This window comes from Perognathus longimembris, chromosome 7 (genome assembly GCF_023159225.1).
Source record: "Perognathus longimembris pacificus isolate PPM17 chromosome 7, ASM2315922v1, whole genome shotgun sequence".
Taxonomy (NCBI): Eukaryota; Metazoa; Chordata; class Mammalia; order Rodentia; family Heteromyidae; genus Perognathus; species Perognathus longimembris.
Window position 1 is genome coordinate 3,561,243 of NC_063167.1, and position 27,614 is coordinate 3,588,856.

At 58.0% G+C, this 27,614-nt stretch overlaps 1 protein-coding gene across 1 annotated transcript; it reads right to left on the minus strand.

Moving 5' to 3' along the window:
• Nucleotides 1–11,356: 11,356 nt before the first annotated feature.
• Nucleotides 11,357–20,855, minus strand: Icmt (isoprenylcysteine carboxyl methyltransferase). Its single transcript, XM_048350139.1, has 5 exons — nucleotides 20,559–20,855; nucleotides 19,110–19,198; nucleotides 17,634–17,803; nucleotides 16,170–16,387; nucleotides 11,357–14,297 (listed from the first exon to the last, which is right to left on the minus strand). The coding sequence occupies exons 1-5, from the start codon at nucleotides 20,751–20,753 to the stop codon at nucleotides 14,115–14,117; spliced, it is 855 nt and encodes a 284-aa protein (XP_048206096.1). The 5' UTR covers nucleotides 20,754–20,855; the 3' UTR covers nucleotides 11,357–14,114.
• Nucleotides 20,856–27,614: the final 6,759 nt, after the last annotated feature.

Here is a 27,614-nt window from a genome sequence, read left to right on the forward strand (position 1 = left end):
AGCCAGAGGCAATGCTGCTGACCAGGCCGTGCAGGGTGCAGTGGAGAAGGACGGAGAAAACTGCAGCTCCAAGGTCCCCTCGGGGCTAGACAAGTACAGCCCGGCTTGGAGGCTCACCGGAAGCCTAGCTACTCACGAGGCTGAGATCCCAGGAGCCTAGTTCAAAGCCAGCCTGGGCAGGAAAGTCTGTGAGGCTCTTTGTTGTTGTTGCTCCTGGGGCTTGAACTCTGGACCTGAGCGTTGTCCCTGAGCTCTTCAGCTCAAGGCTAGTGTTCTACCATTTTGAGCCACAGTGCCACTTCCGGTTTTCTGGTGGTGGTGAATTGAAGATAAGCCCGGGCTGGCTTTGAAGCGCAGTCCTCTGCTCTCAGCCTCTTGAGTAGCTTGGATTACAGGCGTGAGCCACCGGTGCCCAGCCTGTGAGACTCTTATCTGTAGTTGACCACCGAAAAGTGACCACCAGAAGTGACTCATGTGGTAGAATGCTAGCCTAGAGTGGAAACAGGAAAGGGACAGACCCTGAGTTCAGTCCCCAGTATCAGAACAAAGAGGTGGCTGCCCTCTCCCACTGAATTGTAACCCCAGATGGCCACGGTGGACACCCCCATTTCTCTACTACCCCCATTTCTCTGTATCGGTCTGTCTGTCTGCCTGTCTCTCTCTCTCTCTCTTGCACACACACACAGAGAATAGAACATCTTGCAGTACAGTTTCAGTACCAACTTCCCGAAGAACTGTCCCTTTCCCGTATGTGCCCTTGGGGCATCTACTTACCTAGCCTCTAGGTCTCAGCGTCCTGTAAACCCAGTGCTTTGGAGTGCGGGGTGAGGAGGTGACGGGAAAGGTGCTGTGTGTGGCCTCAGGCGTGCCCCAGGGTGGGATAGACTCGCTCAGTGAGATGCGCCATCCCTGGCCAGCTGAGATGGGGCTCTGGGGGCCCCGGCCGGAGGGCAACCTGCGCCCGTGCTCTTGCCCCCAGGACGCAGAGACCAGGAACGTCTGCAGCGAGCGAGCGCGGGCAGCCCCACAGGGCACGCGTGTTCCCGAGCCTCGACATTGTGGCCCTGGGCCAGAGAAGCCAGGATGTTATCCAGAAGTGCGGGGAGTCAGGCATGGGGACCCCACGGGGCCGGGGCCTTGGGCAACCCCGCCCCCCCCAGCCTCCCCTGGGGGGCCCTGCAGTGCAGCACCGCACTGGGAGCCTTTCGTCCTGTTCTCCCCCAACAAGAAGTCTATGTTGTGCATCCGCTGCTCCCGGGACATGCAGCGGTGCTTGGGGGTAGGGGGAGCAGGAGGAGAGGGGCTGAGGGTGTCGGATCCCTCCCCCCTGGCAGGGAGCGCGGGGCCGGCTGTGTAGACCTGATGTTGGGCTGCGAGCGGCCGGAGCAGGCAGTGACTCAGAGCGCAGGTCGGGACCGATCCAGGCCAGGGTGTGGGAACCGGGGCGTTGGGACCCTGAGGCCACCCTGTCCCCCAGGGGGTGAAGCCCCTGCAGAAGGCCACTCGGGAGGCCGTGGAGCTGCTGCAGTCCACGGCGGAGGAGGAAGCGGCCATCCATGCCCCCCTCAGCAGCCGCAGGTGAGGGCAGGGAGGGAGGTCTACTCGGCCTTCTTGCCTACAAGTCGTGCAATCACCCACAGTTCCCTGGAGAGTCCCAGTGGGGCGGCCAGGCCAGGCTTGGGGGCACAAAGGGGTGGGGGGTGAAGTCCACACCTGGGAGGTGACATTTAAGATGAGGGTACTCGGGCAGTGGTGAGCAGGAAGGAAAGCCTTTGGACAAGTCAGGGGACTGGCCAGCACCCCGGTGCCAGGCCCCAGGGCAGTGGGTGACAGGCAATGGGGGAGCACAACCAAGTGGAGGGGTGGAGGGCTTTCTCTCTCAGGACAAACTGGCGGACAAAAAGCTCTGCTGCTCCAGCTGTGCAGAGGCGAGTAGAGGTGAGCATTGGGGGGCTCCGCTCCCTGACCCTTTGGCAGGTAAGTACCGGTTCAAAGCCTGGGCACGCTCTGCGCCCCCCGGGGAGTAAGACATCGGTCTCCATCAGCAAGGGAGGAAGGGACTCCCGGGAGGAGGGGAGGACTGCAGATCTGGGGCCCTCGGGGGAGGGCAGGCAGCCTGCTCCTCCCCAGCCAATGCGAAGAGAAGGACCAGGCTTTCAAGGACCTCTCTCCCCCCTGGCTGCCTTGCCGCCCACCCAGGTGAGCAGCTAGGGGTCCAGGGTGGGGCATCCCGGCCCAGACACTGGCCCCAGGCATCGCCTGATCGCCCCCTGCAGGCTCACCTGGTTCTCTGCTCCTCCCTCCTCTGCCTGGCCAACAAGGCTGAATTCCTGGACCTGGGCTATGAGAGTCTCCAGCTCCCAACCGCCCCCAGCCTAGGAGTCTGCCCTGCATACAAAACTGCCACTTCAGGGCTTAGTAAACCTAAACCGGGGGGCTATGGGGCTACCTCCCCTGCCTTCACCCCATCATCTACACTTTAGGCATCAGGTGAGGACAATGAAGCCAGGCACCTGTGGCTAATCCCTGTCATTCTAGCCATCAGGAGGCTGAGGTCTGAGAATCAGTTTGCAGCTAGCCTGGGCAGGAAAGTCTGTGGGCGTCATCTCCAACTAACCACCAAAAAGCTGGTATGCCAGCCTTGAGCGGGTACAACCTAAAGTCCAGCACCCAGGCCCTGGGCTCAATGTCCGGTGCCCGCACGAAAAGAGAGTAAAAAATAAATTTAAAAAAAGCACAGTGATAGGGAGAGAGGGAAGTCTACCTCTCTCAAGACAGAGTGTAAGTTGGTGACAGCGACTCTCAGGAGGCTGAGGTCTGGGGACCGCGGTGTAAAGGCACCTGAGCGGGAAAGTCTGGGGGACCCTTACCTCCAGTTGACCAAGGCCTCACCAAAAAGCCAGAAATGGCACCGTGGCTCCAAGTGGCAAGGCGCTGGCCTTGGGCGCAGAGGCCCAGGGAGAGCGTGGGACCCCAGGAATAGAGGGTGACGCCAGCTGGGACCCCACCCTTCCACCCCGCAGGAGCCTGCGGCCAGCTCAAAGCAGCAAGGGGCGCCGCGCCCCGCGCGGACGGGGTGGGGGGACCCGCGGTCCCCGGAACGACCCCGCCCCGACCCCCAGGCCGCCAGCGACCACCGCGCCGACTTCCCGCGCTGCGCTGCCGGGAGCCGCTGCTGCCGGGGCGGAGGGGGCGCGGGGCCGCCCTCCCCACCCCGCCCCACGTCTCCGGCCCGCCCGCCCGCCCTCCCCGGCCCCCGCGTCCTCGGAGCAGGGCCGCCCTTTGCAGACGCGGGGGCTCCGGGCTCGGGGCCCGGACCAGCTGGACGCCGCCTGTGGGGCGCCCGAGGCCCGGGAGGGGCTGGGGGAGAAGCCGAGTGCCGGGAGCAGGGTCCGGCCGCACCCCTCGCGGTCCCAGTGCCCGGGCCGGGGCCGCCTGCCGCCGCCAGGGCCCCCGGCGGAGCCCCGCTGTGGACGGCCCGGCGACGGGGAGGGCGCCCCGCGCAGCTGGGGGCTCGGGACGGGGTGCCCAGGACCCCCGCGCCTCTCCCGCAAGCTGGCCGGGGGCCCCGCTGCCCGTCCCCGGCGGGGAAGACGTCGGGGTCGCGGGTCCTGAACCCCTCGCCGCACCGAACCGCCCGCACCCAGGCGCTGCGGGCCGCGGGCCAGGCCACGCCCTTCGCGGAGCGCCGTGGGCGCTACGAGCCCTGCCGGGTGGGTGAGCGGCGGGGCGGCTCCCACGCTCGCGGCCCGGGAAGCCCCGCCCCGTCCCGCCCCGTCCCCTCCCGCGTAGCCCCGCCCCGCCCCGGCCCCTCCCGGCCCGCCCCGCCCCGGCCCCTCCCGCGCACCTCCTGCGCCCGCCCCGCCCCGGCCCCTCCCGGCCCGCCCCGCCCCGGCCCCTCCCGCGTAGCCCCGCCCCGGCCCCTCCCGCGCACCTCCTGCGCCCGCCCCGCCCCGCCCCGCCCCGGCCCCTCCCGCGTAGCCCCGCCCCGCCCCGGCCCCTCCCGCGTAGCCCCGCCCCGCCCCGGCCCCTCCCGCGCACCTCCTGCGCCCGCCCCGCCCCGGCCCCTCCCGGCCCGCCCCGCCCCGCCCCGGCCCCTCCCGCGCACCTCCTGCGCCCGCCCCGCCCCGGCTCCTCCCGGCCCGCCCCGTCCCGCCCCGGCCCCTCCCGCGCACCTCCTGCGCCCGCCCCGCCCCGGCTCCTCCCGGCCCGCCCCGCCCCGCCCCGGCCCCTCCCGCGCACCTCCTGCGCCCGCCCCGCCCCGGCTCCTCCCGGCCCGCCCCGCCCCGCCCCGGCCCCTCCCGCGTAGCCCCGCCCCGGCCCCGCCCCGGCCCCTCCCGCGCACCTCCTGCGCCCACCCCGCCCCGGCCCCGCCCCGCCCCGCCCCGGCCCCTCCCGCGTAGCCCCGCCCCGCCCCGGCCCCTCCCGCGTAGCCCCGCCCCGGCCCCTCCCGCGTAGCCCCGCCCCGGCCCCGCCCCGGCCCCTCCCGCGCACCTCCTGCGCCCGCCCCGCCCCGGCCCCTCCAGGCGCTGCGCCGCGAGCTCACCCGGGCCGAGATCCTGGGGCGCGCCCTGTCCCGCGCAGGTCCCCGCAAGCCGGCCGCGCAGATCGCCTCCGAGCTCGCTCCGTCCCCCCCCCCGCACCCGGCGCCCTGCTCCTGTCTGCGGTGGCAGCAGACACGGGTGCCCCAAGACGGGAAGAGGAGAAAGCGGGCCTGCACTGGCGCCCCCCACTGCTTTGGAACCTGGAGGCTTTGCCACCAGCCACCCACCGCATGGACCCAGCTGGCTGGAGGGGAGGGGTAGAGGCTACAAGTGGAAATTTCTCCCTTATTTATTTTTGCTAGTACTATGGCTTGAACTAAGGGCCTCATGCTTGCTCGGCAGGTGCTCTACTGCGGAGTCGAGCTGCCCGTCAGCCCAGTAGCAGTTTGCGGAGTAGGAGTACCTCCAGTGGAGCTAGGCATGGCGGTGTGTGCCTGTATCCCCAGCTACTTAGGAAGTGGAGATCTCATAGGTCACAGCTCGTGACCAGCCTAGGAATAAAGTTCTTGAGATCTCAACAACAGAAAGTTGTGCACCTGTCATGTCATCCCAGCCACACAAAAAACCCAAGTAGGAGGGTCCTGGTCTAGGCCAGCCTTGGCAAAAACACAGATACCTCGAAAATAACCACCTGCGAGCCTGTGCTCAGCCTGTAATCCTAGCTACTCAGGAGCCTGAGACCTGAGGATTGCGGTTTGAAGCCAGCCCAGGCAGGAAAAATCCATGAGACTCTTATCTCCAATTGACTACCCCCCCAAAAAGGCCAGAAGTTGAGCTGTGGCTCAAGTGGTAGAACCCCAGCCTTGAGAAGAAAAGATAAAGGACAGCATCTAGGCCCTGAGTTCAAGTCCCAATGCAGTATATATAGAGAAAGATGTTTTGTTTTTTGCCAGACTTGGGCCTTGGACTCAGGGCCTGAGCACTGTCCCTGGCTTCTTTTTTTTTTTTGCTCAAGGCTAGCACTCTGCCACTTGAGCCACAGCACCACTTCTGGCTGGTGCTGAGGAATCGAACAAGGCGAGCACTTTACCACTAGGCCATATTCCCAGCCCAAAAAGAGAGATGTTAGTGGTGGGAGTTCCTACTCAGCAGCCACACCCCCAGTACCACCCTTCTCTTTCAGATTTGGGAGGAATCGGACCATCGCCTGGCTGACTGATTGATGTATGAAGGTCCTGGGCAGAGGCTGCTTGCTGAGCGCTTCCCCCTGCTGGAGTTAACGCATACACTAGCCAGCCGCCAACAAAGCACTGCGCTTCCCCCTGCTCTTTCCTGGAGAGCATGCTCCAGCCTCCGGCACCAAATGCTGCAGGCAGCCTGTAACTGAAGATCACTACAGGAACTGGGCTCTTTGGACTGTGCCAGGCTTGAGGAGAAGAGTCTGACACTGCCAAAGCCCAATGGTGTGGCCTGGCCCCTGCAGCCCAGCCCCATGCCCTCCTCCAGCAGAAGCAGAAGGCCTGCCTGACCACCATCACCAAGCAGATCATGCCCTGTGTTCGCTCCATCGCCAAGGTGAAAGAGCGGCTGGAGCCCAGGTGAGGGCTGTCGACCATTCCGAATGGGGGTGGGAAGAGGCGCTCCTTCAGGGAGTTCAGCAGGCTAGGATCGAGGGTCCTGGGTAGAACAAGTGCTAGGCATTTCAAAGCCAGGGTTACTGAGAGCCTGTGTGCAGTGTAGACATACATGCTGGCTCCTGTAGCCGGGGAAGCTCTGGGCACACAGGCTGGGGCCCCAGGGCAGCACCGCTGTGGGCGGGGCCTAGGGGGCCTCTGTGTGTGGCCTGTGTTTGATGCCTCCTTGTTTTTGGAATATCCCACTGTGAGGCTCCGGTCCCCATTCCTTCCTCCACCCCCACCCCGAAGGCCTCCTTGCAGGCCCCATCCAGTGCTCTGGCCTCCAGCCAGTTCTGAGACCCCATGGTTGCTGGTTCTAAGAATGAGCTAGGACCCAGCTGGTGGCCAGTCCACTCCCAGCCTGGGTTGCCCTATCTGCTACTTGAGTCGCACAGGCTCACCTCACCCCCCCCATTTCCAGCATGGGGGTGTCATTCAAGTTCTAGACCTGAAAAGGTCATTTTTCTCCTTATTCTCTTCATTAATGAATTTGGGGATGGAAGAATTGTGTACATGTGTACACATGTATGTACATGCATGCAGCCAGATTAATGCAGAACTGTCAACCTACCCTTTTTTGCATGTGTGTACATTTGTATGTGCTTGAGCTCAGGACCCATGCACTTGCTTAGCTTTTGCTCATTGCTGATGCTTTCCACTTCGTGTGTGTGTGTGTGTGTGTGTGTGTGTGTGTGTGTTTGCATATACCAGTGCTGGGGCTTGAACTCAGGCCTGGGCATTTGCACTCAAGGCTAGTGCTCTACCACTCTGAGCCACAGCTCCACTTTTGGTTTTCTTTTGGTAAACTGGAGATTAGAGTCTCACAAACTTTCCTGCCTGGGCTGGCTTCGAACTGTGATCCTCAGATCTCAGCCTCCTGAGCAGCTAGGATGGCAGGCGCGAGCCTCCAGCGTCCCGTTTGACACCTGATATGTCAGTTGAGAGGTCAGACACTGCGCCAAGGCCAGTTTCGGCTGCCTGGTTGCCAAGATTGCTGTCCCAGGGGCTCCTCCGGGGACAGACGACTGCCTAACTTCACTCAAACCAGGCATAAGTAATTTGGGTGTGAACAGAGAGGATGGCTACCCTGGGCTGTGACAGAGGGGACAAGAAGGGGCCGCGGGTGACCTGGTGATCGCCAGCTCCGCCGTGCTCAACAGCATGGAGCTGGGCCGGGGTCATTCCAACTTCCTCTCTGTGCCCTGCTTCGGTGAGAAGCTCACCCTGAGTGTGCACTGCCACCTGCTCCCAAGGGGCCCCTGCTGGTAAGGACCCCGCGCAGGAAAGCTGGGGCTGCAGCAGGATGGAAGGCGGGGCCGGCTCCCGGAGGCGTGGCTCCGGTCCAGACGCCCCCTTCCGCGCCCACCACCCAGGCAGGAATTTGTCTCGTCCCCTTCCCTGTCCCCATGGTCTCCCGGCTCAGTCAGAGCTGCTCTTGGCACAAGTGCGCAGTGCCCTTCTCTTAGGTACACCACACCCCCCGACTCCGGCCCACCCCCCGGTCTGTAGCCATCCATTCCTTTCTGCTTCCGGAAAGCTCTCTCCTCACCACACTGTGGGAATAGTGCTTCCCCCTGGGGCTCATCTAATGCTTTCTTCCTCATCCCCTGCTCTCTCTTAAGTGACTTCCCTAGTTCTTTGCCTTGTACCAGGCTGGCCTGGCTCTCACCATCTTCCTGGCTCAGCCTGGCACGTTGGATTAGAGATGCGCACGCCACGCCCAGCGTTTCCTCATTGTGAGTGAACCCAGGACCCTGAGCATGCTAAGCATGCTGGGACCCGGAGGTGTGCTTGGGACGCAGCCCCCTCCAGCTGCTCCCCCAAAGCCCTGGGTCCAGACTCCCCCCCCCAGCTGCCTTCTCCCATGCTCAAAGCCTGGGAGCTGTCCTGACTCGTGTCCTCATTGCTCCCATTTCTGTTCCCATGCCCGCTTTCTGAAACTACACCGTGTTTCAGTCACCACCTTTGTCCCCTGCTGCTTCCTTCCCCAAACCCAGGCTCAGCAGGCCACGTTGCTGGTGATCTGGGTGCCCGTGGCTCGCACCTGTCATCCACCTACACGACAGGCTAAGATGTGTTTCTGAGGTGCGGAGACCAGCGTGAGTGACTGATGTGTTACCGCTCTCCCTCCTCTGCCAGCCTGGGCAGCAAAGTCAAGGAGACTCTTGTCTTCAAGTAATCATAGAAAAAGCTGGAAGCGGCACTGTGGCTCACGTGGTAGGAATTGTGCTATCTTTGAGCAACAAAGCGGAGGAACAGCATCCAGGCCCTCGATTCAAGCCCCAGGACTGGCACCAAAAAAAAAAAAAAAAAAAAAAAGCTAATAACAAATATAGCAGGATGATTATATAGAAGATTTCGTTCATTGTTACTGTGCTACCAGCCTTTCCTCAGCAAGAGCCAGGCCTCTGCCCTCCGCCCTCCGCCCTCCCGTCCATTCCTGCCGCCAGTGGTTTACCAATGCTGGTAAACAAGTGGACATTGATAAATACTCCAGGACTTAAAGAGGGAAGTGTCCGCTTGGGTCTGGCTGGGCAGTGGAGGAGCAGTCCAAGGGCCTGCAGAATGGGCACAACAGCAGGAGCGGCGAGACCGAGCCAGGTAAAGCTTATCTTTTCAACCATCAACGTGATGGCATTTCAGAGACAAAACACAAAGGTCCCTTTGGCCTTGGCTTGGCGCTGTCCATGGCCTTGGCTAGGCCTCAGGTTTTTTTTGCCAGTCCTAGGTCTCGAACTTGACGCTCCTCTTTGTTCGAGGCCAGTGCTCTACCAATCAAGCCACAGAGCCACTCCCAGCTTTTTTTGTGGTTAATCGGAGATGAGTTTCACAGACTTTCCTGCCTGGGCTGGCTTTGAACTGCGATCCTCAGATATTAGCCTCCTAAGTAGCTAGGATGACAGGCGTGAGCCACCAATGCCCAGCCTCTGGGCCTCAAGTTGTAAAATAAGGAGGCTTGAAACCTGGAGAAGTGCTTCCACAAGTGACTTCCTAGATGACAGATGGACGGAGCTAGGGTCATTTCACAATTACACACGGCTGGGTTTGCGTATACCGCCGTGCTCTTACAAGTGGCTCAAGTTCTGCAACAGGAAAGGTGACTGGGTGATTTCATGGTGAGTAAGCACCAGTTTCCTGGGGCCAGCATGAGCCGGGAGAGCTCACAGACACATCAGTTACACTGGTCTTAGGTGTTCTGTTCGTAGTAAGATGTGGGCATCACAGGCTGTCAAAGCTGGGAGAGCTAGGAGGTTTGATGACCTGCCTAGCATGACGGCATGGTTGGGGACAGGGCAGAGACAGGCCCCGCTCTCCACCCAAGTCTCAGGTGCCTCCCAGAGCCCCAGCTCCAAGCCTCTCATCACTCTGCACCACTCAAGCGGCCTGAACGTGCCTACGCGTGGCACACTGCTGTCTCCCGGGTACTGGATCCTACTCAAAAATGAAGGATCTTTGGGGACAGGCAGGCCTTTCTGGCTCTGAAGATGTGGTCCCCTGCTGGGGCCTTCTAGAAAGGTTTTCCAGCTGGGTGCTGGCAGTTCACACCTGTCATCCTAGCTACTCAGGAGGCTGAGGTCTAAGGATCATGGTTAAAGCCAGCCTGGGCAGGAAAGTCCAGAAGACTCTTATCTATTAACCACCAAAAAAGCTGGAGAGGAGCTTGTGGCTCAGGTGGCAGAGTACCAGCCTTGAGCAAAAATGCTAGGGAAAAATGATCAGGAACAGCACCCAGCCCTGAGTTGAAGTCCTAGGACTAGCACAAAGGAACAGAAAGTCCATTGTGAAACTCGGGCTGGAAGGGACCCAGCGCAATTCGGGAGCAGGGTAGAATCACTCCCACTGAGCTGTTTCCTTTAGGGGTGTCTCAGGAGAGGCATCCGAACCCAAAGCAAACAGCAGGACCGAGTGGCTTCTCAGACAACCTCAGACCCAAGTAGAACACGGGGGCGCACCGCAGCACGGACAGCAGCCAGCTTAAACTAATACGGCTCCTGGCCCCAGAGGCTCTCACGAGCTGGAACTATAAGGAACCTTGGAGATCAACGGCCAGCCTGCTTCACTTCTTTCTGCCTGTGGTCCCGTGGCACAAGGAGATGCCAGGACCCCTTGACTGCCCCTGTGAAGCAGCCCACACCGCAGTCCTCCACCCACCCAGCACCTGCGTGGCAGGTGGCTGGGGACCTGGCCCTGTGCTCAGATGACGTCAGGGGCTTCTGGCTGGGTTTTGTTTTGTTTTGTTTTGTTTTTTTGGCCAGTCCTGGGCCTTGGACTCAGGGCCTGAGCACTGTCCTTGGCTTCTTCCCGCTCAAGGCTAGCACTCTGCCATTTGAGCCACAGCGCCGCTTCTGGCCATTTTCTGTATATGTGGTGCTGGGGAATCGAACCTAGGGCCTCGTGTATCCGAGGCAGGCACTCTTGCCACTAGGCTATATCCCCAGCCCCTGGGTTTTTTTTTTTTTTTGCTAGTCCTGGGGCTTGAACTCTGAGCCTGGGCTCTGTCCCTGAGAGTCTTTTGCTCAAGGCTAACCATCTACTTACGTGAGCCACAGTGACAACTCTGGCTTTTTCTGAGTAGGTAACAGGAGGACTTTCCTACCTAGGCTGGCTCCGAACCACGATCCTCAGGTCTCAGGCTCCTGAGTGACTGGGCTTGCAGGCGCGAGCCACAGGCGCCCGGCTGGCCTGGGTTTTCTCTAGGTAACAAGGCACCAGCACTGCATAGCACCTGCTCTCCCTTGAACGAGTCAAGTCCCTGAACCACAGCTCACTGCTGAGCCAGTGCCACTGGGAAGTTCCACCCAACAATCTCACGAAAGGGCCAGGAACTGCCGCGGTGAATGAAGGCAGGGCCCTCACACCTAGGAAGGCCTGTGGCGGAAGCAGCTGCCCCCAACTCGCTGCTTTCCCAGACGGTGCTGGGCTTCAGCCTTTTTCCTAGTAATTACCCAATTCTGCACGGCAGCCTTTTTCCTGAGAGGGGCCGAGCGAGCCACGTTTTAAGCCGGTATCCAGCAAATGGAACCAGGAAGGCCTGCGCGTCAGTACCGAGAGTCCGGGCCGCGACTCGGAGGGAAGAGGGGACTCAGCAGACACGGCTGACCTGAGACTGCTGATTCTAGAGTCTTCTCGGCCACAAGCACCCCGACGACCTTCAAGACGGCTTTGTGCCCCAGACAGTCACACTGCTGCCCATAGTGAAATCAAGTAGCTTTATTTAATTGGAAATAATCAGTATCTGTGAAAGAAAATCCCATTTAATATACTTAAATAAACATTTCTGCATGTAAAAAGAAGAGTAGAATAATTACTCTGTAACTCCCTCTCCTTATGGCAGGCCAGGTTGCCTCCACTCAGGATGGGTTGTGGGGGGGGGGGACCCTAACCCTAAGCACAGGTCAAAGGTCAAGCTTTTCAGAGCCACACTGAGCATGTCCCACTCAAGAGGCCACTGTGAAAGCAAATCACGGCGAGGGTCGCACCGCCTAAGGCAGTGAGAAAGTGCAGAGAAGGAGCGGGGACACGTGACCCCAGGAGCTGTGGCTGGGACCCCCCGAGTCTGACTGCTAACACAGATCAGTGGTTAAAGCACTTTTCCCTGACACATCAGCCCCTGAATAGGCGGGAAGGACTCACAGAGGGTACCCGTGGCTCAAGAGGCCCTTCTCACTGAGGAGGAGGGGCCAGGGACGCGGCCATTGTCTGCTCCCAGCCCTGCTAGGTGGCTTGGGCACTGCCCCTTCTGCTTCCGGGCTGCTCTGTGTCTGGGCGGGACCCCTCTCCATCTGAGAAGCTCCACTGCAAAGCTGGGTTTCTTAAAGGAGAACACCGTCTTTACTGAGACTGGAAAAGCCTTTCCCTCACAAGCCTGTTGGCCACCCTCCATTCCTCCTCTCTCCCTGGGGGAGGAGAGCACGATCTAAGTCTTAGCACCCACGCCTTGATTTCCTAGAGCACAGCGGATCCTGTCGGGCCCCGGGGCGGCTGGGAGGCCGCAGGAGCCACGGCCAGGCCTGCTTCCTCTGCCCAAGGGCCTGGCGTGCTGCTCGGCTTGCTCCTCTCCGGCGGATGGGAGGCGGCATCTCGTGCCAACCAGCGTCACTACCTGCTCTCCATCCCTCAAAAAGCCAACCTCGTTGCCCCCAAGGGCAACGGAGGCCGGGCCCCGCTCGGCTCAGATGTGGTGAGAGAGCTTTGCCTCCAAGAGCTGGGGCAGCTGCCAGAACCCATGCACCCCCTGCTCCGCCCGCAGCCCTGGCAAGCGGAGCCCGCTCTCCGGGGAGGCTCTGGAGACGCCGAGGGCCCCCGCTGTCCACGAGCCCACAGCTCCCTCTCGAGGGGCTGCGCTGCTGCTGCCGTCCCCGCGGAGGCGAGGCCCCGGGAGGTGCTGCGGGCACACCGCTCCCTAACTAGCCAGCCGCACACACGGGCAAACCCACAGCCTCTTTGGTATATGTAACAATGAAACATCAAGCCATGAAACCTACAAGTAAGTACTTTTTCTGAGCTGATAAAATGCTCTTTTGAATATATATATACATGTGCATATGTATATATATATACACACACACATATATATACATACACACACACTTCAGTTAAACAAATGTAAGCCCATTTCTGTGTAGTCCTTAAACTACAGAGACTCCCGCCAGCCCCCTCGCCTGCGCCTGGAGGACGTCTGGCCTGTCTCGAGTCCTCACAGCACCCGAGAGGTAGGTTGTACTGGCCCCTTGTGCGGGTGGAGAGGTCGGAGCAGGGGCATGGCCGGGCCCAGAGGTGCTGGTGCTCAGCAGGTGCCGGTGCCAGGGCCAGGGCCACCATCGCGCTCACCGAGTGTGAATGCGTGGAAGGATCTCAGGAGACCAAGTCCCTGTCCAGCCCAGGACTGCACCGGTGTCAACAGCGAAAGCTTCTAGGTTTGACCTAAAAGGCCAAATTCTCCCCGCAAACTTGCAGAACAACGGTGCCAGAACCCTGGTTAAGGTAGCCTACTCTACTCCCCTAACCTGCCTGAATTCACAGCTGTGTGTGGTAAGGTGGAGAACCGGTTTACAACAGGATCTGGAGGGTGAGACCCAAGAACAGAAAACAGTGCATGGTAGATTTACACTAAAGCCCATAGTTGTGACCTATGGGAAGAGGAAACTGAAAATCCCAAATAAATGGAGCAGCATTTCTCAGTACATAGCAAGGCCTTCCCTGCGTGGGAAAGCCTTCAGCAAGCACTTCTTGTATTGCAGGAGTGGAGGAGCCCAGACCCCAGGAGAGCCCCGAGGCCCTTGGTCCCCCCCACTCCAGGTCTGGGGTGCCAAAGTCACACAAAAACCTCAGGGCCAACCGGACAGAGGGGTCTGTGCTTACCTAAAAAAAACCCGGAGTGGAAAATAGCAAGTGAGACCCTTTGAGCCTAGGCTGCTTATGGGAAGTCGATGTGTAACTAGGATTACAGGCGTCTCAGAAGGAAGATGTTCATGCACGCAAGGACGCGGCCGAGGGCAGAGCTGGGCTGCTGCGGTTGGGGTGCATGGTTAGTGCTGATCGCCGCCAGGTGGCCCTTTCCCGGGCAGGGCTCCGGGCTCGGCAGTGGCCAGCACCTCTCTCTCCGGCTGCGGTCACAAGGCTCGCGTTCCGGCCTCCGGGGCTCTGGGAGCGACCTGGGCTCTCACCAGGCCGCTGTGAAAGGGGCATGGATGAATATTGCTGTGATTTGTGCCTGGTTCATTGTTAATCTGTGTCCTACCTTGGTTCAGCACAAGAATTAATTGCTCCAATCGATGGGTCTTTTGGTTGGTCCTAAGGCCTTCTGACCATTTGGTCTTGGGTGACATTCCAGAAGAGTAATTATTGACATACAAAGTGATTAAGAAAATTCATTCTGCAGTGGCCAACCGGAAGCTGTTTCCCCTAGGCCCGTGTGGGGCCCGAGGCCGCCGGTCCAGCCAGGCCCCGCCCATCATAGCTCCACCTTGACGCCCTTTATGAAGGGCAGGCCCGTGGGCACCTTCTTCTTGTACTCCAGGTACTCCTCCCCAAAGAAGTGAATGAGCGAGATCTCCTCTTCCTCGGTCCGGTCTCGGAAGAAGCGCCACACGGTGAGGGCGTAGACCACACCACACACGGGGTTACACAGCATCACCTGGCAGAGGAACGCCAAGAGGATCCAGTTCAGTCCGGCACGAGAGCACCTGGCTGGGGACCCCACAGGGGGTCCCCCCTCAGGACACGCGTGTGTTTGGGGCAGCCAGGCCTTCACCAGCACCAAGACCCTCACACACATACATCACTTAGTAACAAGGAAGGTGGAATGCCAGTTGCCCCCACCGGGACACACGTCACTGAACTTACACACTCACACTGTCAGCGTGGGCCCGACCCCGCCCACAGCCCTCCCACAAGTGTGACACACACGATGCTTCTTCGGACAGGTCACTGCCCAGAAAGTGCCAAGCCAGAAAACCAAGGGAAACTGGGCCAACCTGGCTTCCTCCACCTTCCTCATCCTGCAAACTCTTCCCACAGGTTCCAGTCCTTTACCCATGATTCTTCACTTCCCAGGCTCTCCCCACTGATCCACAGCCAAACAGCCCCTCAAAGCCCAAAGGACTCCCGAAACCCAGAAGCTTCCTGTGATCCTGTGGGACCAACTAACCCTCCCCGCCCACCGTGGCCTGGCACCCCATGGACACAATCACCCGCAAGCGGGGCCTTCTGCCCAAGGAACTCAGTGCACGCCCCCCCTTCCCACCACCTCCCTCCACTGTTTGTGTGGTTTTCTTGTCCTTCTTTGTGATACTGGGAAGGCAGAGCCTTCCCCGAGCTAGGTAAGCCCTCCACCTCGTGAGCCGCCCCCCCCCCCCCCCCCCGCGCGCTTGCTCCAGGCACCTCAGCACCGTGCGAAGCCCTTGGTGACCATGAAGCCGTTCACATCACAGCCAATCTCTGAGGCTCAGCTGCTACCCTACATGTCCATCCCCACTTCCACGTGACAGGAAAAGATGACACGCAGGAGCAGCCTGGCTGGCAGCTCAGGGCCCGCACCATCACCCGGGTGGAGGTGCGGATCCTTCTGGGATCTACCATAGCGGCTGTCATGACTGCAGGCTGCAGCCCACCACCATGAAATCAATCTAGTGCGCCAGGAACAGCGTTGGAAACAAGACAGAAAATAGTGTTTTTACAGAGGGGAAGGGTAAGAATTGGCGGGGGGAGCAGGGCGCCAGTGGCTCACACCTGTAATCCTAGCCACACGGGAAGCTGAGATCTGAGGATCGTGGTTCAAAGCCAGCCCGGGCAGGAAAAGTGGGTGGGACTCTTATCTCCAATTAATCACAGAAAAAGCTGGAAACGGCGCTGTGGCTCAGGTGGCAGAGTGCTGTCCTTGTGCAAAAGGAGCTCAGGGGTAGTGCCTGAGCCCAGAGTTCAAGCCCCAGGACTGGCACAAAAAAAAAAAAAAAAAGAATTGTTCCAAGGAAGGCATGTTCTGTTGGCACACACACAAACGTGGTAAACATGGTACAATATAAAAAATATCTATGGTCTAAACAGTATGAAAATCACCTTGGCCCTACGCACTTAGGTACAAAGGGAGCAAGTGTTTATAGCAGATTATTTTACTCAACTATAATTACCTGTTATTAGAAAACGTGACTGCAAATATGGGAGTGATTCAGAAATACTAACACTCGAAAAGAAACATTACATAGTCACTTGTTCCTACTAACACTAGAGATCAACAGTCCCTGGGAAGCCAGGCCAGCGGCTCACGCCTGTCATCCTAGCTACCGAGGAGGCTGAGCTCTGAGGATCGCGGTTCAAAGCCAGCCCGGGCAGGAGCGTCCATGAGACTCTCATCTCCAATTAGCCACCAGAGAACTGGAAGTGGAGCTGTAGCTCAAGTGGTAGAGCGCTAGCCTTAAGTAGAAAAGCTCAGGACAGGTGCTGATGATCCAAGCCCCATGACCAATTAAAATATAAAATAAGAGTAAATGAAAAGAAGTCCGTGTCATACCTGAGTTCCGATACTCCAGTAAAACCACCCGACATAGGAAGGGTGCCGGAACCAAGCGTACACCCCGCTGGTCACCAGAGTGTGGGTGTCTGACTTTTCATTCTGCACCACGTGGTTGAAGTTGGAGCCTGCGGTGAACATGGCCGCCTTCCGCAGGCACTCTCCAAAGACAACCATCAGCAGCCCCGTGGCACTGAGCCAGGTGATCTGCTTCAGTTCTGTGGAGAGAGACATCAGGGACAGGCAGTGAGGACACCTGGCCGCCCATCGCTCTCTTTCCCTGTCCAACTGAGGTCCCCAGAGGCAGCAAGACCAGAAAACAGGTCCAGGGCAATTAGTATCTGCCATCACATTAAAAGGAAACAAGACCCGTCCAGGTTGCTATTCACCTATTTGCCTTGTTATTTACTGACTTGGGGCAGTGCTAGGGTTTGAGCGCAGAGCCTTGAACTTGCTATGTAGTATGTAGGCACTTTACCACACTTGACCCAAGCCTCAGCTTCTTTGCAGATCATTATCATTTAAAAATTTTTATTATTATTACTTACACCTATTTTTCTCGGGCGTGTGGCTTGAACTCTGGGCCTTGAACTCGGGTGCTGTCCCTGAGCTCTTCAGCTCAAGGTCAGCACTCTGCCACTTTAAGCCATAGCGCCACTTCCGGTTTTCTGGTATTTTAATTGGAGGTGAGTCTCCTGGACTTTCCTGCCTGGGCTGGCTTTGAACCGCACGCTCAGATCTCAGCCTCCTGAGTAGCTAGGATGACAGCCATCAACCACTGCATTGGGCTTTGCAGATTATTTTACAGATAGAGTGGAGTAAACTCTTCTGCCTGATCTGGCCACATCCTATCTGCTCTGAGTAGATAGGATTATAGGAATGAAAGCAGGCTCCTGGCATCACGCCTTTACTTGAACATGCCAACCAACTGGCCAGTCATGAGGCAGGCTACTCCTCCTGGGCTGGTGGGCTTCCCTGGCCACACACCCACTCACTCGCATCCTAGTAGGAACACGTATGGCCGAGAGAAGCACGGGTGGGTCCAGGTTTCCGGCCTGAATCTCGGGAACCACATACACGTTTTCTTCACTGACAACAGAAAGTACCTCGATTTCAGAGTGGGCCCCAGATGCTGAGGCGTTTGCTAGTAAAACCTTCACGTGAAATTCCTCACACCACAGGAAATGTACAGATCCACACATCGTCTGAGTGCAAAGTGAAATCCATCAGGTTTATGTACTGCGTTATGCAAAAGGTCAACCCGTCCTGGATTCAAGTTCTAGAAGCGGAATTCTCCAGCGAGTAAGAGAATGAAGGAGAGCAGGGCCTGTCCCTTATAAATAGCTTAGCGAGGACAGAGGGCTCAGGGGAGATTAGTCCTGAAAGGTGAGCCAGCGTCCATGTTCTCAGCCCGCACAGCAGGGCACACCCCCCTTTCACCAGGGGAGGGGAGGGCACACTCACCTGGCCAAAAGATATTTTCAAGTGTGAACTCTATCCAAGAAGAAAGCGCAGCCACTGTGTATTCCAGGCTGTGATTCAGGAGAAATGAGTCCAAAGACAGGCTTTTGGGATTATTGACAGCTGTCACTAAGTATTCAGAATAGTGGAATAATGACAGCGAGCACACATACCTGTTAAAAACAAAAAGACCTAAACTGGGGGAGAGGAACCCAGCTAGCCATAACAAAAGTAGAGATTTGGGTCTCAGCTGTCCCTAACTTCAGGGTGAGGTCCGTGGGCACCAAGTAGACAGTGGAGAGCAACACAGCCTTTCCTCTCTGGTTTGCAGGAGTAGGTTTTTTTTTTTTTTTTTTTTTTTTTGCCAGTCCTGGGCTTGGACTCAGGGCCTGAGCACTGTCCCTGGCTTCCTTTTGCTCAAGGCTAGCACTCTGTCACTTGAGCCACAGCGCCACTTCTGGCCATTTTCTATATATGTGGTGCTGGGGAATTGAACCCAGGGCTTCCTGTATTCGAGGCGAGCACTCTTGCCACTAGGCCATATCCCCAGCCCTGCAGGAGTAGGTTTTTAAGCAGAGTTATCCTCAGATATCAGCTTCCTCAGGAGTGAGGATTACAGGTGTGAGGCACCAGCGCCCAGCTCCTTTTGTCCCTTTTAAATGGCAATAGACACGTGTGTGCACACACATGCATGCGTGCGTGCTCTGGTGCTAAGACTTGAACTTGGGGACTGCATACTGTCCCTTAACGTTTTCCCTCATGGTGGTACCCCATCACTTGAACTCCACCTTCAGCTGTCTGATGGTTAACTGGAATCAAATGGAATTTTCTGTCCTTGCTGGCTTCAAACCTCAATCCTCAGATCTCAGTTTACTGAGTAGCCTCAGGCATGAGCCGCTAGCACCTAGCAGCAATACTTTTTTTTTTTAAAGAAAGAGGGAACTGTCAACATAAAGTAATAATGTATGTTGGAAATAAAATTCAAGAGACTAACATCATTCCAGTACAGAAGGATTAGACGGCTCAGCGTACTGATAATAGGAGATAAAGCTTTTTAGCTTGAAGCCCTGCTCATATCCAGGTCAGGACTGGGCGGCTCAGAGACTGAAATCCTAATGCAGGAAAAGGTACTGCACTGCCCGTGGTGGGGGTGCACTAGACATGACCTAATAGAAACTGCAGATTTAAAAGCCTTAGGATGAGTAACCAAAGCCTTGCTGCCTCCCACCACCGAAGACATGCACCCCCTTCTGAGAAGGGTGAGTTGTCTCACTGAGGGCTGTCACCTTTGGGGAGACCTGTTTCTGTCTCTAAGAAAATCAAGTAACTGGCACCAGCATAACATGCACTGGAATCAAGGGCAGGCATACACCCCAAACACCAGGAGGAGGAAATCCTACTGCTGACCTTCTAACTGCACACCGGCGCCCCCCCCCCCCCCCCCCCCTGCGAATCCAGCATTTCCAAAGTACTTCTTACCAGCCAAAGTGATTCCAAGAAGACTGGCTAAAACTTAGCAGTACTCCACAGCCAAACACAAAGCCAAGGAAGCAGGCTCGGATGGCTATCTGAAACAGATGGGGAATTGGCACTCAGTCACCCACGGTTCTCAGTCCAAACCACCATTGTGAGCGATGGCAAGCCCTTGGCAGGCAGGGGACACCATCCACTTGCTCAGAGGTTAAAAGGGTGGAACAGGGCTGATACTCCAGCTTCTCACAGAGCTTCTGCTCTGTGGCTTTGGGCAAGTTAATTAACTTCTCTGGACCTCGGCATAACAATCTACACCAGGAGGAAAACAGGACTTGCCTTTTAGGCCAGCGGTGATGACTACCTGAGCACCTAAGAAAAACCGCCAAGACAGAAATTTTAACTGCCATCACCACTATTTTAATTGTGGGCTGTAGGAGAACTCCTCAAACGTCATTTATTGGCCCATGCTCCCAAGTCGGTGACTGGGATCAGGACATAGGAGACTGCGCCCGGGGTGGGGGGTGGAGGGGGAGCTGAGGGCGGGGGTGGCCTGTGACAGCAGGTGAGACTCCACACCTTACATTACATAAAGGAACTCGTGGCCTCGCTCGCTCCCACCCCACGCGCGTCGGATGCCACAGCTGCTGGAAGGCAGGAACTGCAATTTAACACCCGCAGCCGGGAGCGGTGGGTCGGTGCGGTGCCCTGAACTCGTGGCCGGGGAACACGCCCACGGAAGGCAACTCTGGACCGAGAGGAAAGGGGTCCGGGTGCCGCGCCGCCCCGCGCGAGCTCGGACGCCAACCGCTTCCCCAGCCGGACTAAGCCCGGCCAGTCCAAGGAGGACCCCAGCCCGGCCCCTGCCGGCCCGGCTCCCCGCCCCTGGTCTCCTGGCCCGTCCCCCGTCCCTGACCCGCCCTGGCCCGGCCCGGCTCCCCTCCCCGGTCTCCGCCCGGCCCCCTGGCTCGGCTCCCCTCCCCGGTCTCCGCCGGCCCCCGTCCCTGGCCCCCGCTGGCCCGACTCCCCAGCCCGGCTCCCCAGCCCTGATCTCCGCCCGGCTCCCGTCTCTGGCCCCGGCTGGTCCGGCTTCCCGGCCCGGTCTCCGCCCGGCTCCCGTCTCTGGCCCCGGCTGGTCCGGCTTCCCGGCCCGGTCTCCGCCCGGCTCCCCGGCCCTCCCCACCCCTGATCTCCGCCCGGCTCCCGTCCCTGGCCCCCGCTGGTCCGGCTCCCCACCCCTGATCTCCGCCCCGCTCCCCGGCCCGGTCTCCGCCCGGCTCCCCGGCCCGGCTCCCCACCCCTGATCTCCGCCCGGCTCCCCGGCCCGGTCTCCGCCCCGGTCTCCGCCCGGCTCCCCGGCCCGGTCTCCGCCCCGGTCTCCGCCCGGCTCCCCGGCCCGGTCTCCGCCCCGGTCTCCGCCCGGCTCCCCGGGCCGGGCCGGGCCGGGCCGGGCCGCACCTGGTAGCGCGGAGGCCGGTAGAGCAGCAGCAGCAGCGCGTTGAGCCCCGCCACGTAGAGCGCCAGCCCGGTGCGGCCCTGCAGGCCGGCACGTGTGAGCAGCGGCAGCGCGAGCACCGAGGCGCCCAGGAGGAAGGTGGCGAGGCTGAGGCGCGCCTCGGAGCCCGGCGGAGCCCGCGCCGCGCAGCCTGCCATGACGCCGGGCGGCTGCCCAGCCGGCGACAGCCCACGAGCGGCGCGGCCGCGCCGACCGTAGTCCGGGAAACTCGCCGGCCGCGCCTGCGCACTGCGCCGCCGACGCCAGCCCAGGAAGGACAGCCGCCCGGAGCTGCGCGTGGTCGGCGAGCTCTCGCGAGAGCTTCGCCCCGAGCGACTGGTGGCCGAGTTTGGCGAGGACGCCCCGCCCCGGCCCCGCCCCGGCCCCGCCCCGGCCCCGCCCCGGTCCCGCCCCGGCCCCGGCCCCGCCCCGGCCCCGCCCGCGGCCCCTGGGGCTCTGCCTGGCGGGGCCTGGCGGCGTCTGCGCCGCTGCCGTAGTTGCTTTGCCCTGGGGCAGAAATTAGCCCGGAAGTCAACGGAAAGTTCCCGTCCCTAGAAACAACTGGAGGGCTGGGAACGTGGCCTAGTGGTAGAGCGCTTGCCTAGCATCCATGAAGCTCTGGGTTCGAATCCTCAGCACCACATATATAGAAAAAGCCAGAGGTGGCGCTGTGGCTCAAGTGGCAGAGTGCTAACTGAGCAAAAGGAAGCCAGGGACAGTGCTCAGGTCCTGAGTTCAAGCCCAGGACTGGCGAACCCACAGCCTGCCGGGCGCAGGGCCCTTCCCCACCCCACCCCTCCAGCCTGGCGCTGGACCACTTGGGCGACTCCTGCACGCCCGCGTTCTGCCACTTACTTAGGGATGAGTCTCCTGGACTTTTCTGCCCAAGCTGATTTTGAACCGTGACCCTCAGAATCTCAGCCTCCTGAGTTAGCTGGGGTCTTAGGCCTTGACCACCAACACCTGGCTGGATGTAACATACTGACTAGTGGTCGATTCAAGACCGTGTATCCGTCACTGTAAGCTTTCATCCTTTCTTCATGGAATGCCTCTATTTGAACTTATTGGGGATATCTAATATGCTATTGATTGTGTTCACCCTGTTGTGGCATAGAACGTCAGAACTCCTTCCTCCTATCACACCCCCAACTAGCCTCTCTCTTTTCCTTCTCTTCACTTTTCACAGGCTAAGCCCTCCCACCTCATCCTCACCCCACTTCCCCCCCACCCCCCAGCTCAGTGAGCAGCAATGGAGGGAATAGGAAAGTCTGCAAATGGCTAGAATAGTGTAAGGGTGGGTGGGCAGAAGCAAAGTAGGATGGGGAGAGAAGAGTAGCCAGCAGCCCAGGGATGGAGGCTGCAGGGGTAAAGACTGTGGACCTCAGGATCCCGTGGGCCACCTGCCTCCTATGAACGAGAGCCTGAGAGAGGAAGGAGAGAGGAGAGCTGGCACTGAGCTTGAAAGCCTGAGGTAGGAGTGGACAAGTCCCAGAGGCTTTGGAGCCAGCACTGACGCCAGCCCTCCATCTGAGTCTCCTTTGTTCCTGCAGGTCCTGGTTTTATGGGGTCCACAGATCAACAGGCAATGAGACACTCAGACTAGAAATTTTTTTTTAAAGGTTTTACTGAGCGAGAAAGCACTCTGGATCTCAAGATGCAGCCCCAGGCCATCTCAGAAGGCTGCTTAGAAACCCAAGAAACTACAGGAATCGCCCCTTTAGCTTACCATAGTGGCTTGTGACTTCTGAGAGGTGTCAGTCACAACAAACAGATCAGGGCTTCTTGATCTTCACTGGAAATCATCTGACAATCAGGCCGCAAAACAGGATGAAACTCTCCAGGGAGGAGGGCGCTACAGGTGCGACTGATACAGAGCAAAACAAGTTCAAAGCAAGTTGGGTAAATACAATGACATAACTTTACAGCAGGGGCCAGCTTCAGAGAAGTTTTACACTGAACGCTACAGGACAGTATTAGCAATACTTGGTGTCGAAAGCTAGTATATCAACAGATTAATTGTCTTCATTTCCCCCTTTTTTTTGTTTGGTCTGGAGTCAGATCTTTGACTCCTGAGGGTCCTTAGCCAGTGGCATGTATTGGGAGCATAAGACCATGATCTTTAACGCAACTTTTAGCATCTTTACCGTGCTTCCCAGATCAGTATAATTACTCTCTGGAAACTTTGCACAATGGTCATCACATCAAAGCTGCTATTTCCCATTTAAGCAAGCATCTAGTTAGCAGGTTAGGAGAAAAACCACATTTTACATGTCCCATTGTTGAGTTTTATAAGGGCTTGGGTGACATTTACCAGAACATGTCCCTGTTATCCAGCCTCAGTTTTTTTCTTTTTTAGGACTCCCTGCTCTGCCTCAGGCTGCCATTTTAGGGACTCAAAAGGGTTTTGTATGTTTTCACACTTTTTAGTGGGTTTCCACGCTGGCAGGAGCCCCAATGGCCGTGCTTGTGTCTGGAGAGCCGGGGCTGGCGATACCGGCTCCAGCTCCCATGCTAGCCACGTCATGACCACGACCATGGCCAAGTCAGTTCTGTGACTCTTAGCTCCCTGCAAAATGTGGGTGCTGGTTCTTAGGTCCTCTCCCTGAGGGCTCCATGTAGCTCCCCCCACCTCATTAAGTCTCCACCCAGTTACCTGGGTAACCTGCAGACCTGGAGGCAGTTACCTCCCCTTTCCCTGAGGTCACATCCTAATCCACCTGGCCACACCCCTTGCCCCTGCCCTAGATATAAGGCAGGGCTGGGGCTCTCGCTCTCTCGCTCTCTCTCTTTCTCTTTCTCTCTTTCTCTTTCTCTTTCTCTCTTTCTCTTTCTCTCTCTCTTGCTGTCTCTCTCTGTCTCTCTGTCTCTGTCTCTGTCTCTCTCTGTCTCTGTCTCTCTCTCTCTCTCTCTCTCTCTCTCTCTCTCTCGCTCTCTCGCTCTCTCGCTCTCTCGCTCTCTCCTCTCTCCTCTCTCTCCCCTCTGGCCATGGATCATCTTGGCTACAGGCCAGCAGTTTGGTAATAAACTTTCTTTCCTGCCTGAATACCGCGTAGTGTTTTCCTTTACCGGCTACCTACTTTAAAAACCTAACACTGGTTTCACTATCATGGATTGGCATTTAGTCTATAGAGCTCAGCAAGATGCTTGAAGTAATACTTAAGAATATGCTCCTGTTCCAAAAACCCCAGTCAGGCCCCGTGGTAGAGCCTTTGCCTACCATGCAAGACGAGTTCCATCCCCAGCACAGCAACAGACAAACAAACTAAAAGGAGATTACTATTACTGGGGACAAAGAACAGGAGCTCCAACCAGACTAGAAGCTGGCCTTCGGGCCCCAGGACACCCCAGGGCCACTAGAGGGTGCTCATTGCTCCTTTAAGGAGGGAGCTTGAGCCTTGGGGGGGGGGGGGGACCACCCAGTGGGGAGAAGTGCTTTGCTCCTTGCATTCTGGGGGTGCAGAGCATGTGAAGCCCAGGCTGGAGTGCCCGAGTGACGTTCTCGGCCCGTCCCTTTCCTGGGGGGGGGGGGCAGCTCAGGTGGGGCTACACTCCGTGGGTGGAAGGGAGCTGAGCCACACTGAAAGGAAAGAAATCTGGTCAAACAAACATACTCTGAAGCCTACAAAAATAAAAGACAGACAAAAGCACTCAGCCCCGGGATGCCCAGCTTGCCTTTCCTTGTAAATAAGCATGTGAATGTGTTTTGTTCTGGGAGCTCTCGGGCAAGCACAAAGGAAGGCTTTCTCATGCACTAGGGTCCCTTTGCAGCCCCCTCCCCCATCCAGCCATCCCCCACCACTGGCTTTCCTTCCTGAGCCCGTGTGTGTGTGTGTGTGTGTGTGTGTGTGTGTGTGTGTCCTGAACTGTATCAAGTTGAGATGAAATCAGGCTTCTGTCTTTTCAGCAGGGTTTGCTTTAATGAGCAAGCCAGAATAGGGAAGAAGCTGTTAAGAAAGATTAAGAGGGCAAAAGGGAAGAAAGAAGACAGAGAGGCCTTAAGATATCAGATCAGATTTTATTCATCACTGAAGAAGGGCACCAAGCACCACGGAGCAGAGTCAGAGATTCAAGAAACCCGGAACGTGAGGGGCTCAGGGTTTAAGTATAGAGTCAAACAGGGACGTCAACTCTGGCACTTGGCAAAGGTCCTGTCCAGAGCAGTGGCAGGTAAAGTTGCTCCAAGGCTGGTTCTTCCAAGGCTGGCCCTGGGGAGGGGCCAGGACCGCATCGCGGGGTTAGGAGATCGAAGCAGCTTCCCATCTGAGGGGCTGCTCAGAGCAGGTGGAAGCAGATGCATGGATAGGAGCAAGGGATCCTTGCTCCTCCCGGTCTGCAGGTTCTGCATGTTCTGCAAGCAAGCGGGACAAATGCCCAGGAGGCTCCCTGCTTCCTCCTCCTCATGATGGATGCCAGGCCTCCGATCGGCCTCTGTCCTGTCCATGTACCGAGGAGGCAGGGAGGGCGGCTGTCGGTTGGTGCGTCTGTAGCTTTCCCGGGAGACAGACCGGAGGAATGAAAGTCCCTTCTCTCTAGTCTGGAAACGGGTAAATGATGTGTAATTTATGAGCACATCAACCCAAAGTGCATAAGTCATATGTGCACAAAGAGGCCGGGTAAATATTTAAAGGTTAGAGCCAGCTGGGGGGTGGGTGACACAAAAGGCGGGGACAATGCGGGTCTCTCTGAATTCACTCTCCTTGAGCTGGGCCAACCCGGTCAGTGTTGATACACTTACTGGAGTCCCGGGTCTTTGTCTCTTGAAGAGCCCTCGGCTGCCAGGCTATTGGGAGTTCCAATGCAGATAAAGAGAGTTAAACAACTGCAGCCTCTCCAACCCCATCTGAAGACAATTGGCTGAGCCCTTTCAGGGCTTTTGCTGTGTCCCAGTAGGTAATTACATGGAGCAATCACTTCATTCCACTTTGAAATACATCTGCAGAGGGGAACAACACATTTCTCTCACCACTTATGGGTCGTCACTATTAGTCCATGAGGGGCTCAGCAGTTGGCAGTTTTTATTTATTTACTTATTTTATTTATGTATTACCAGTCCTGGGGCTTGAACTTAGGGCCTGGGATGGTCCCTGAGCTTCTTTTGCACAAGGGTAGCACGCTACCACTTGAGCCACCGAGTCACTTCCAGCTTTTTCTGTCTGTGTGGTGCCGAGGAATGGAACCCAGGGCTTCACGCATGCTAGGCAAGTACTCTACCACTAAGCCACATTCCTTACTCTTTATTTTGTTTTCATGACAGTACCAGTGCTTGAATTCAGGGCCTGGGCGCTGTCCCTCAGCTTTTTTTGCTCAAGGCTGGATCTCTGCCTCTTGCATTACAGCTCCACTTCTAGCATTTTCCTGGTTCATTGGAGATAAGAATCTCAAGGACCTTCCTGCTGAGGCTGGCTTCCAACTGCAGGCCTCAGATTCCAGCCTCCTGAGTAGCTAGGTTGGCAGGCCAGAGCCACCGGTGCCCCGCCCTGCCAGGCGTCTCTTGGAATGAAGGGTGGGATTTCTGGTAGGGTTTGAAGACCTGACTCAATGTGTTGAGGGCAGATGCAAAGGTACAGGCTAAAGATTTCCTTAAATGTCCCAGTATGATAAAAAAAGAAGGGGTCTCTGAGAAGCCATTGAGACACAGAGAACTCTCCAGAATTAGATACAGAAGGAACTTTATTCCTTAAATGGGCAAAGGAGACCTAGGTTTTCCCAGCGTTCCTCGTGGGCCTGTGCTCTTTTCCAGGTGCCTTGGGGACGCCGGGTGCTAAAGATGGAATCCGAGGTGCTGGCCCAGTTTCTAAGTTGGTCCACGAAGGACTTGTCTTTCTCCTCTAGGCCCATCTCCCCAGCAGCCCTGGGGCGCTTTGTCCTGCTTGTCCTCCTCCTCCAGAACAGGGCGATGGCTGCCTCGCTCCTCCCTTCTGAAGATGCTTCTCTGTCGGCTCCTCTCTGGAGTCGGGTCTGCCTGAGGGTGCAGGTTTGAGCCTAGCGCGGGACTTGCGAATGATTCTGAGAGGAGGGCAGGAAGTCCTCACGGTGGGTCTCTGGGAAAGGGCTCAGGAGACTCTCCTGGCATCTTTTCCCGTGATCTCACCCTATGCGAGGACGTTGGCTGACTAGGGAAACAAGGCTGAACCCCGGCCAGAGGGAAATGGAGCGAGCAAGCAGTCTCCACTCTAGTAAAAGGGAGGGTAGAATTTAGATCGAGTGTGACCCGAGGCCCCAGTGGCTCACACCTAGGATCTTAGCTACTCAGGAGGCTGGGATCCCAGGGTCGTGGTTCCTAGGCAGTCGGAGCAGGAAAGTCCTTGAGTCTCTATCTCCAATTAACCATCTAAAACTGGAAGTGGAGCTGTGGTTCCAAGTGGTGGAGCGCTGACCTTGAGCCAAAAAGCTCAGGGACGGTGGTGCCCAGGCCCTGGGTTCAAGCCCCAGAACTGATTAAAAAAAAGATTGTTTGTGCAGGTGATGGAGGGGTCATCAGGCCGGTGGAAAGCCCCCAGGGGAAGGACTGACCACAGGGGACACACTGGGCGGCAGAGGCGGCGGCCTATTAAGCGGGCCCGGGAGGGCAGAGCCCGAGGCCCGGACAATCACAATCCCGCCCTGGCCTCCCGCAGCCCAAGCAGAACATTGCGAATTAGCGCATTTTGCGGTCAATTTTCCACCGGCTCAGAAACACTAAGCCACCCACGTGAGCGACCTCGCCCGGGGCCGCCGGGATTCCCGGGCGCGGGGCTGGCGAGGGGGCGACTGCGGGTGCTGCTGGGGTGGTGCTGGCCGTGCGTCGGGGCCGGGGATCCCCTCGGGTGGCCCCAGCTCCGGAGATGGGGCGGCCCGGCGCCCCGTGGCGGGCTGCCAGACTCGCGCGCGGGGCCATTGGTTTGCTAATGCGCGCGCTGAAAGGCGCGGACGGCTGTTTACGGGGAAGGATTGTGTTTAGAAGACAAATTGCCGGCTGCCCCGCGGCTGGAGGGGGGCCGGGGCTGGGGGGAGGGGGCAGCGGCCCGGGGGAGGCGCGC

What these genes read in the sequence shown, in the direction of transcription:
- Icmt (XM_048350139.1), bottom strand. Translation starts at nt 20,753, where the DNA reads ATGGCAGGCTGCGCGGCGCGGGCTCCGCCGGGCTCCGAGGCGCGCCTC. An exon ending in ACCGGCCTCCGCGCTACCAG is followed by an intron (nt 19,199 to 20,558) that starts GTGCGGCCCGGC and finishes CATCTGTTTCAG; the next exon opens with ATAGCCATCCGAGCCTGCTT. An exon ending in ACTGGAGTATCGGAACTCAG is followed by an intron (nt 14,298 to 16,169) that starts GTATGACACGGA and finishes TTCCTCTGCCAG; the next exon opens with GTGATGCTGTGTAACCCCGT.